This window comes from Sminthopsis crassicaudata, chromosome X (assembly GCF_048593235.1).
Source record: "Sminthopsis crassicaudata isolate SCR6 chromosome X, ASM4859323v1, whole genome shotgun sequence".
Classification (NCBI taxonomy): domain Eukaryota; kingdom Metazoa; phylum Chordata; class Mammalia; order Dasyuromorphia; family Dasyuridae; genus Sminthopsis; species Sminthopsis crassicaudata.
This window is the reverse complement of record NC_133623.1, coordinates 89,576,627-89,588,050: the sequence shown is the minus strand read 5'-3', so window position 1 is coordinate 89,588,050 and position 11,424 is coordinate 89,576,627. Positions and strand designations below refer to the sequence as shown.

The 11,424-nt window shown below is 47.3% G+C and overlaps 1 protein-coding gene across 1 annotated transcript; it reads left to right on the top strand.

Moving 5' to 3' along the window:
- The first annotated feature begins 3,314 nt into the window (after positions 1-3,314).
- Positions 3,315-4,600, top strand: LOC141548427 (diphosphoinositol polyphosphate phosphohydrolase 3-alpha-like). Its single transcript, XM_074277307.1, has one exon. The coding sequence runs from the start codon at positions 3,992-3,994 to the stop codon at positions 4,559-4,561; it is 570 nt and encodes a 189-aa protein (XP_074133408.1). The 5' UTR covers positions 3,315-3,991; the 3' UTR covers positions 4,562-4,600.
- The last annotated feature ends 6,824 nt before the right edge of the window (positions 4,601-11,424 follow it).

Below are 11,424 nucleotides of genomic sequence, written 5' to 3'. Positions count from 1 at the left end.
ACAATTAGCCTGTGAAGGAAATCCAAAATGCAGGCGGACAAAAATAGGGGGTTTGGGAATTCTATGGAGTGGTTCATAATTATCTCCCTGAGTTCTTTCGCTGGGTGTCGCTGGTTCAGTTCATTACAGCTCTATTGGAGCTGATTTGGCTCATCTCATTGGTGAAAATGGCCACATTCATCAGAATTGATCATGATGATGTATTTGTAATAGAGTATTTAAACTGAGGACAAAGTCAGCCACAGAGATTCCATCTCCCATCATTGTGGTGGCTCTCCTGTCTCCTGCACTTTGAGAGAAGACTTGACCAGCCTCTGGTGGCTCTCCTGCCTCTTGCTTTCTTCCAATGAAACCAAGACCCATTCCTGAGACCTCCAGAAAGCTAGCCCAGCCCCAGGTGAAGGAGACAGAGTGTGAAGGAGATAATAAAGACTTTGGACTCTATTCCTGACCATTCTTGTGGTTATTATTCTGCTGAGACCAAGGCTAGTCCTAAGGCCCTCCAGAAAGCCAACCAGAACATTGCATTTTCTCCTTAAAAATTTCTTTAAGAGAAATATACTCTTGTGTGCACTGGAGAATTTCTGCAATGGAAGATTCTGTCTTTCCAGTATCACTTTGTGGGTCACCAATTTGTTATGGAAAAAATATTTCCTTTGAGTTCATGTGGCAGGAACTAATACGGAGTGTATATTTATAATACCATGTGGAACACAATGCCAAAATTATAGAGGTAAATATCTAGGTTTTGTAATTATGTATAAGTATAGATTCAGGTCTTGGAAAAAACCATTGCAGATTCTGACAAGTCTTCTTATAGGCACAATTACTTCCAAGTGAAGTAAAGAGAAATAAATCTCATACTTCCGTCAATGGCACCAAAGTTGAACAAACCTAGTCAAACAGTCATAATTTCTTTCACCTCCTAGGCAAATAAACTCCATAGGTAAATTAAGCCAGATTCCTGCATTTATCAGGTTCACAAATAGGCTGACTAAGGAATTTCCATGTTGCTAAAGAGGCGGGTACAGTTGAAATTCTTCATCTGGCATGTTATCTAAGGAATGCTTAAGGTTTTAAGTAACTTTAACATCCTATGGTACAGGTTTTAGTCATATGGGGTTAATATTGAAATAGACATTTATTCAACCAAAATTTTCAGAAGGAATAACTCTGAGTCCCAAAAATAGATGGCAATAAGACGTTCCCATAACATTGCTCTAGCGGTATACTTATATATAAAGTGTATGTATATACACACGTCAGTAAATCATTCTTTACAAAAGCTGATTGATCATAATTGGTTAAATGATATGGTGACAGTTGATATCATTGGCAATTTATATTGGGGATGATGCCATGGAGTACCAGAGACAAGTAACACTGTTCCTCAGAGGTTAACTCAAAAGCCTTGAGGAGAGAACCTCTGGTACGTAATTTATCAGTGAGTATGGGAGTTGGGATAAGGAGTTGCGAAGATTACAAATTAGCAAAAAGAGAAAATGAGAGGATGGGTCTGGATATGCAATCTTATAACGAGGTAATGAACAAATGAGCCTCCCCAAAATAAATGCAGAAGATAACCTTGAAAATTAGAAGCAGAATAGATATAATGCACAATAAAAACTTTGAAGATATGGTAAACAGAATTCTGAAGAAACTACTCATCTCAATAATAAATAATAGCTATTCTCTAATAAATTTTCACAAATCTCAAAAAGAAAAGGCAATTTTTTTAAATTACAAGCTAAAATAACCAGAAAGCTAAAAAATATGATCAAGTCCCACTGTTTTTGAAACACCAGTACCTAGAATACCCATCAATCCAATAGTAGGTCATGTACCATCACACCACTGGTATGTACCAAAACACCATTATGTATCAGACACTGTACTGTGGGAAGTAAGAGAAAAGAAAAAAGACAGTCCCTATTTTTTTTTTTCCCCCTCAGAGGGAAGGATCTAAGGTTAAGAAGGACCTGGAAAAGGTTCTTTCTTGTAGAAAGTGAGACTTCAGGCAGCACTTGTGGCTGATGCTGTGTGCCTAAATGGGGGACTGAAAGCTTTGGACATGTTGACATGTTTGGACATGTTAAGTAAGGTGGGGAAAAGGAAACGTGTTCCTTTTAAATCCCTGTGTGGTTCCAGCTATTGGCAGAGGTTCTGTTGGTTAAATAGTTCACCACATATTCAGATATGGAGCTAACTTATTAACAGCGGAGCTTTAAGAAGAACATCAAATTACTCTTAAAGACACTCCTAAGGAATCAAGCGTCTGGACAATAGGCGCTGTGGTTAATGGACTGCCCTGTATCTGCGAGGCTAAGGTGAAGGGGACGGTCTTCTCTCCCTAGCTCAGCACTTCCCTAGGCGCCTGTCCTGATGCTCTTTCCGAACTGGGAGAGAGACGTGGGCAGGGCCATCGAGGACTGCTTGGACCCCCGGAAGCCCTCGGAATTCAGGTGCCAGGGCTGGAAGGCCGGCCCACGAACTTCTGTACCATCGGAGGGCTGGGCGAAAGTTGGCTTGGGAGGAATTGTCTAATGGGGTACCCCACGTTCCCTTCCCGACCTGACTCCATGCCCCATTTTGGACAGTAGAGGTGGTTAGGGCTGTGTCATTCATAGAGAAGGCCGTGAGCCAGCGATACGGTGCCTACACAGCCACCCAACTGAGCTGGCAGCCCTGGCGGGTCCTCACGTGTTCCCACGCGGGCTCGTGTGTGTGCGAGTGTGGAGGGGTGTTAGCCTTGGGGGGTGCACTGTGCGCATGTGGGGCGTCCGTCCCGGGGCTCGCGTGTGTGTTCTGGGTGTGAGCGAGCATGCATGTATGTGCCGGGGTGGAAAGGGTCGGCCTCGGCAGGCGTGTGCGCACACGCGTGTCCGCACGTATGTGCGCTCGTGGGGTCGGTCTGGATGTGTGCGCACGTGTGTGCAGATGTGGGTGCCCGCGCATGTGCGTGTGCATGTGTGCGCGCGTCCGTGTGTGCACTCGCATGGGCGCGCGCGCGTGTGCCCGCGTGTGTGCGTTGGGGCGCGCGTGCGTGTGTGCAGGCATGCATTAGGACATGTGGAGGGACGAGTGCAAGCCGAGCCGCTGAGCAGCCGCAGCAGTGGGGGAGCAGCCGGTCCCGCGCTAGGGGCTCACGGGGGTGCCGGTGAGTGGCCGCTGCGGTGCGGGGCTGGGGGAGGGGGCGCGGACGGAAAGGGGGGGGGGACGAGGTAGGCACGCGCTGCGATCTGCGCTGCCCCGTGTCTCCGAGAGCCCGCCTCTCTTCCCCCCCTCCCCTCCCGCCGCCGCCGCCGCCGCCTCCACAGGAGTATCGCGGTCAGTTCCGGCCGCCCCCATTTGGCAAGGACAGCGGGGGCGCGGTGTACCCAGCCCCTCGCCTCTTCCTGTCCTCCTCCCTTCCTCCCGCTCTGCGTTTGGCTCCCGGAGCATCCTCCCCCTCGCCTGCCCATCCTCCTCCACCCCTCCTTCCCCGTTTTATACCCGTCCTCCTCGCCCTGGGCTCTGGTTGGTGGTAGGTCGCTCGTGCGTCGGCACCTCTCCCTTTTTCTCCAAGCTCCTGAGTGGCGGCGGCGGCAGTAGCGGCGGTGACAGCAGCGGCTGTGGCAGAGATAGCGGCGGCGGCAGAGATAGCGGCGGCGGCAGAGACCGCGGCAAGAGAGATCGCCTAGGCGGCGGCGGCGGCGGCGGCGGCGGCGGCACCGACGCTCCAGGCGTAGTAGCATCCCGGGCGGTTCCGAGGGAGGCGGGGGCGGAGGCAGCCCGTCCCCGAGCCCGCGCCAGCCGCATCCCAGTCTATCCGGGCAGCGGCGTCCTCCCGCCCCAGAGGCTGCAGCATCAGCATCCGACGCCGAGGCTGCCGGGGCGACACTCCGGCAACCCCAGCGGCTGCATCCGCAGCGGCGGCCTCACCATCAGCGACTCCAGCCTCCGCCCCAGTCCCAGCCTCGCGCGCGCCAGTCCGGGAACGGCACCAGGCAAGATGAAGCTGAAGCCCGACCAGACCCGAACCTACGACCTGGAAGGCTTCAAGCAGCGCGCGGCGTGCCTGTGCTTCCGCGGCGAGCAGGAGGACGAGGTGTTGCTGGTGAGTAGCAGCGGGCACCCCGACCAGTGGATCGTGCCCGGCGGGGGCATGGAGCCCGAGGAGGAGCCGGGCGCCGCGGCCGTGCGCGAGGTCTACGAGGAGGCCGGGGTCCGAGGCAAGCTGGGCCGCCTGCTGGGCCTGTTCGAGAACCTGGAGCGCAAGCACCGCACCCACGTCTACGTGCTCGCGGTCACCGAGATCCTGGAGGACTGGGAAGATTCGGTGAACATCGGCCGCAAGCGCCAGTGGTTCAAGGTGGAGGATGCCATCAAGGTGCTGCAGGGCCACAAACCCGTGCAGGCCGAGTACCTGGAGAAGTGGAAGTCGGCCGGCTCCCCGAGCGGCAGCAGCCCCGCCGGAGGCGGCCCGCCCGCGGCCGCCGAAGCTTCCCAGGGCTCCGAGGTCCCCGACGGCGACCGCGCGGGGCAACCTGCGGCAGAGCCCGCCCCGGGTTCTGGCAGATAAGAAGTGTTCCAGGTCATCCTGAAAAGAGGAGGGGGAGAGCACGGGGAAGGGGGGTGGGGGAGGGGGGGGGGGAAAGCCGCTGCCCGCTCGCGGCGGCGGTGGGGGAGGGTGGGGGGAGTGGGGGGGGGAGGGTCTGGTCTGCGTTCACCTGCTAGCGTCTGGAAACTCGATGGCAACCCTTCTGCGTTGTGTATTCCCTTTGCCCGCTTTGCGGATGCTTTGAAATCTCGCCCTTGGTCTGTACCAGTGTAAAATACTTCATTCAGTAAAACCAAAGCCGTAAGGGATTTTTCAAAAGATGCCTTAACTGCGTGCCTACCCTGCCCCTCCCACCCTTGGCCCCCCAGGCCCCCTCCTCTTCCTCCCTTCTCTCCCCCCCTTCTCCCCTGCCCCCCCCCCCTCCCCGATCACTCCTTTCCCCTCAGATCGGCCTCCACCTCCCTCTATTGCATATTCTGACGGTCTAGCTTGGTCGCTTTCCCCCATGCCAGTTTGGTTTCAATGTGGTTTTTTGGTGGGTATTGGGTGTTTGGGAAGGAAGTCAATGGGAGGAATGACTTGAATATTCGATACTTTCCTCAATACTTCATGATAATCCGGCCCACCTAAAGCAAGCTTTCTGTAATGCAGATTCCCATGTCTCAATCTACATATTTCAAAACGGAAAAAAAAAAATACAAAAGGCAGTACAGCTCGAGTGTGTTTCGAACAAGTCATAGCCCTCCCCACAACTTCCTAAATCGAGAAAATCACCATCGTTTTCTCTGTCGTGTATTGCTAATGGTAAATGCACAGGGGTGGCGTTTCTTTTTCCCCTTTTCATAAGATTCGCAGTTCCACCCATTTACAGATTCTTGGTGACCCCCCCAAAAGCGTTCGCCCACTGTTTCTGTCGTACCCGGATCCCCTCTCTATCCGATTGCTTGGGCAGAATGTTGCTGTATAGATGACTTGAGATTCTCGTTGTAAAAATGATGTTGTCGTTTGGCAGGTCACCCCCACCCCTTGTTTTAGTTCCCCTGATTTTCTAGCCTGCCTCCAAGTAGCCAACAGAGATTGCATTTTGTATGTCCAGGTGTAATGTATGATGACTGCACAGTACACGGGTGTGGGTGGGAAAGGGGAGGGGGGTGGAGACTGTTCTGCAACCACCGAAACGTTATGCACCTCTCCAATTGCTAATCAACCCCACAGTACGGCCCTACCGAGGATCTGGGATACGTGGGCTGTGGTGGCCAGTGAAGATTGCCATGGGACATTTGCTTCTAGCCCAGAACTCTGAGACTCTAAATTGGCATTTGGCATTAAGTTCTTCATATAATTAACCATTTAAATCGTCTAAAGACTCCCGGCTTCAATTCAAGACCTCTTCTGGAACTTTATTCCTCCTTTTCCTGATCAGAATCAAAGTTGGACTTTTCACATTTCAAAGAAGAAAAAGAAGTTGAAGATCATCCTGTATACAACATTCAAACCATTTGCAAATGTCCTGGAGTGTAAAATGGAAATTCAGTGTAGTTCAAACCATTTTTGTTATTCAATATACAAATCATTACCCAACTTTGAAAACACCGTTGTGTAAAATGCTGATAGAAATTAAAAGTTGTGCTGTTCCAATGTGGAAGTGTTATTCCTATTGCTGAAACTGGTATCTTGCATTTATACTGAGTATAAGTTAGAGCCCACACGAAGATTGGGTGGGGCACATGCCCTAAAACAAAAATGAATTAAAAAAAAAAAGTAAGGGCTGACAAAAGCACCTTTTAATCCCTCTCCCCTGCCCCAACTATTGAGAGGGAACTTCATATTGCAAATTATATCAGCCAAGTAAGCTATATGATTATCCCCCAGCTTCACTGGACAGGAAATCAAACATCCTAGCCTTTTGGTTTTCCTTAATTCAGGCTTTTAAATTCCATAGATGATCTTTTCTACTCTAAGAATTCTCATGAGCTCAAGATTTCTCAGCTTCCCTGGTTCTTTGCAAAAGTTTCTTAGAATTACACACAGACAACCCAAGGAAAGTGTATTCTGGTTTTATGGATTTCCTGTCCATATATGCACTCGACAGTTGTGACACTCACAGATGGCATTCTTAGAGAGAATAACCATGATCTTAGTTTGTCCTATCCAAATGATAGGGAGTGAATTCTGGGAGGGGGCAGGTATGATTTGTGATTCCACTAGTGGATTTGGGGAACCCTGTGGCAGGGTTAATCGGGGATGGAAATCACAGAGAGATCAAAGGATGGAGTTTGGATTAGGGCCTTCCTAAGAGGTGAACACTCTAGCCACTGTCAGATTACTTCCCATGTGCTTCTTAAAGTAAACATATAAACAAATATGCCATTGACAGTTGAGTGTAATTTTGGTCAAAAATAATTGCCAGATGTGGGGCCACATTAGGATTTTTCAATGCTGGTGAATGTGTGCCTAGATCTTGGTACCTATGCAAATCACAGGACCCCCTAGATTACTTTGAATCCCTGAAACTATTCTTTATAAAATCATTCCTGACATTTTATAGTTGTCATATTCCAAAGGACATTGAAAGTATGTAAATACACAGGGTTGCTTCTTGTTTCCCAAACTAGTTTGGCAACATTAGCTCTAAGAACACCACTTGCTCTTTTACAGAGCTAGGAAGAAGTCCTAAACAGAAGTGAGTGTGGGGAATAACTGGCCAAGACTCTTTTCTTCCTCCCCTCCCATGAATTTGGTTTTAACTTTTATTTTGTGCATATTTCTTTTGCTTAAAGATGCCTCCTTAACTTTTTCCCCCCTGCTCCCTTATGTATTTTTGAAACAAGAGGCCATCCAGTGAAAAGTTAAAAAAAAGTTCATTCTGAAGAGTTGGCAGCCTGCCCTCAAATCTGAATGACTGGTGACATGAAACTCACTTTGTAAACCAGCTGTTTCCTAGTTGGATTAGGGCTAGCTGGGGCCATCCTCTTAACATTGGGAAGAACTTGAAATGAGCCATCAGAGTGGTCTCTTGAACAAATAAACATTAGGGTGCCTAATAGTGTGCCATTTTTTCAAGAAAATTCTGGCATGTTCTGCTAAGTCTGTTTAAAGGAGGAAAAAATAAGGAAATAAAAGTTGGTAAAAATATGTAATTGACTCACATGGTTATTTTGGAGGAGGAATATGAATATATTTATATTGGAAATACAACATTGCAATATATATATACATATATATATGTATGTATATGTATACACACACACACACACACACATACATAAATTTTTAAAGAAAATCAACCAGGATGATGGATAGACCCGAAAGTTTGTTATGGTAGAATTGGTAGAAGGCCTAGGCTTGTTGAACCCAGAGGAGAGAATAATTGAGTGGAACTGGGGGGGGGCTTCATCTATTTGATATGTCTGGGACATATGCCCCAGAGGAGAACCAGGACTGAGGGGAAAAACTTCCATGGGGCAGATTTCAGCTTATCATTCTTAAGTATAACCAGAATGATCTGAAGAGCTTCCTCTCTCTTCACTTGTTGGCCTGGAGCCCCACTCATGGATTTATACACCTGCCCATTGGCTCTACAGGGAGACACGTGCTCTGACAACACTGAAAAATGTCCCTTGGGAATCAATCCCTGTATCCGTGGGACTACGTCCAAATTGATTGGTTACCTAAGCAGGAGAAGCCACCTCGCAGAAAAGATCATTAAAAAAAATACTAAGAAACCACATATTCTTCTTCCTTTCCCTTTGGAGGGAATCACACAAGACTCGTGAAGCCTCCATCTTGGAACTTGGGGTAGGAGAACAGAGAAGAAAGAAACCCCCTCACCCCAATTAACGGCAATGAGAAGTACATGGCAGCTGGAGCATGAATTTCTTGAAGTGACCCTGAGCCTGAACTCATATCTCTGGCTACCTTTTGTTTTGTGTTTATTTTCCCAAATCCAGATCAGTGAACTATAAGTTTTTAGAGTAATAGTGAATATCATGGTCTCCCAACTGGCTGACACAGGCTGTGTATCCCATTTCACTCCTTCAGAAGGTTTCTCCAATACTCTTTAAGGAGTTTAGAGGATGTCTAGTAGCATCTCTGCCATTGGCCCAAGCTCCCACCAATTAGAAAGGTTTCTCTGCATCTCAAGGTAAAGGCAGTAAAGTACAGCTCAGTGATAAGAGTGCCAAGCTTGGTGTAGGGAAACCTAAGTTCAAATCTGGCTTCAGACACTAGCTGTGCATCCTGTTTGCCTTAGTCTACTAGAGAAAGAAATGGCAAATCAGTCCAATATCTTTGCCAAGAAAATCTGGTAGGTGATTCAAGGCAATTCTAATAGACGGGATTTCTGAGAGGTGGCTTCTCCTGCTTCGGTAACCAATCATTTTGGACATAGTCCCACGGATACAGGGATTGATTCCCAAGGGTTATTTTTCAGTGTCGAGTCAGAGCATGTCTCTCCCTGTAGAGCCAATGGCCATCCACATTCAGAGAGAAAAGTATGGAGACTGTTGAATGTGGATCAGATAGATTTTTCACCTTTTGTTGTTGTTGTCACTGTTTACTTACTTTTTTCTCTCCTTGTTTTTTCTTTTGATCCATTTTTTTTTGAGCAACGTGACATATGGAAAAGTGTTTAGAGGAATTGCACGTTGAACTTATATTGGATGGCTTGGTGTCTTGGGGAGAGGGGCAGGAGGGAGAGAGGGAAAAATCTGGAAAATCAGGCTTTGCACAAGTGAATGTGGAAAACTATGAGTGAATTTGGGGGGAAAATACTATTGAAAAGGAAAAAGAAAGAAAATCTCATAGACAGTTATGGGTGTGCTATGTATGGCCCACAGAATTCTGAAGACTCGGACACAGTGGGACACAACCACCTCTCTTCTAGATCCATTTAAGCACTTGAACAGATTAGCTTTTACTTCAAAGGTATAATGGGGATGGGGTGAGAAGTATTTCTTAAGAACCTACTCTGTGCCAGCTGTTGTACGCAGTGATTGACAAAGATGTTCTCATTTCATCCTCACAAGCATCCTGTGAGGTAGGTGCTATTATCCCCTTCTTAGTATTGAGTAAACTATTGAGTGAACCTGGCATCACACAGCTTGTAAGTGTCAGAGACTAGATTTGCATTCTGGTCTTCATGATGCTAGGCTCTCTCCATTGTGCCACCCAGCCACCTGTAACAAGAACAAATGTTTCCCCCTACAGTTAGGAACCTAATCATCTCCAGCACCATCTTATACTCTGGGGAAGACAGAGAGATCCGGTTCACAACTTGGTTTGGTTTCTGTAGAACACAGTCCCTCCAACTTCCAAGTCCAAAGCCTCCCCAGAACTTGATTCCTGGCACCCCCTCCCCCCAGGCTGGCAACAGCACTCTTCCTGGAACCCTGTCCCCGAGGTTGACATGGTTTGAATTCAGATCCAATGGGGACTGCACCACCTATGCTTGGAATGGAAAAGGCCAAGCAACATAGACCGAAACCCCAAACCCTTTTCTCAGGGCCCTAGAGCCTAAAGGTGTGGATGAAGGGGAAGCAACCTTTCCCGCCAGCCACATCCCTGAATGTCTCTGGAGAGAACAGGGAAGAGACAGAGACCAAGAGAGGAAGAGGAGAGGAAAAATATTCTCCCTTGTCCATTTGGGGAGTTTTAAAGATGCAGCTTATTCCAGTTATGCAGCCAATGGAATGACGCTATTTGCACGCGAACAGTAGGGGAAACAGAATGCCCCCCCCAAAGTAGGTCCCTCTTATCTCCCACATGAGGGCCTCCAGCTTGGGGATTCTAGACATGGGCAAAGCTGGGAGGCTAGACTCTAAATTCCAGGGTTTGACCAGCGGTTGCCCACAGAGTTTTTTAGAGGAGAAGAGGGTTAGCAAGATGGTTGGCGGAGGAAAAGTTAAAAGCCAAGTCAATCTGTAAGTTAAGGGGGTGTCGGGACTTGTGTGACATATAGCACAGAGGAAAATGAAATACTCAAAATTGACTTGACTTTCTAAAAGATTATTAAAAAAATGATTCATGTTTGTTAACATGTTTATAGACATTTTTAGTTTTAAGTGTTTCTTTTATGATTGAGGAAATCAATACCTGTCCCGTACCTGATACTCCCTTTGTACATTATTCATTTCTTTAAGGGAGCCTGCTAACTCCTTCTGGGGAAACCCTAAACAGAAACCATACCTAAGCTTTAAGATATTTCCCCTGGAACTCTGGAGAGGGGACAATGAAGCAGACAGAGAGAAAAGCCTACACTCTCCTCCTTTAGGGTTCAGGTTCCAAAGAGAGGTATAAATGTGGGGTAACTCATTTACCAAATCCCATTCCACTTCAAGTCAGATGCCCAACCAGTTAATCTCAGAGACTTCAGGCTGTGTGGAAAAATTTTCCCAATCTGGAATAATATCATGTTCCAGTTATTAGCTCAGTTTGAGCCCAGGAGAGAATTTCACGTGATTCCACGTGGTTTAGGAAGTTTATTTTAGATACAAATTTATGAACTTAGTCATAATGCTCTTAGTTCGCAGGGCAATATCTAAAACTTATGCAGAAGTTGTCTAATCTTAAATTTTCCATCTATCTCTAGTTGCCTTAGCCCCTTTGTGATTGAAGCAAAATTCAGGTCGCTGGAAATGCCTGGATAAGGAAACAACAGTTTACATGATATGATTGTGGATAGACAGGCACTGAAAGGAGAAACTGGGAAAAGATGTCTTCTTGGGACTTCCCTCAGCCTGGGATTTTTGTCCCAAGATGATGACTGACTATACTTGATAATCTCCTTTCTCTGCCTCAGCCTAGTTCTAACTTTGTTCCTCAGAGGATCAGAACACCTCATTTTCTGTCATTTCTTCTAAAAGACAAAATTAAATTCTTAACTG

What these genes read in the sequence shown, in the direction of transcription:
- LOC141548427 (XM_074277307.1), top strand. Translation starts at nt 3,992, where the DNA reads ATGAAGCTGAAGCCCGACCAGACCCGAACCTACGACCTGGAAGGCTTC.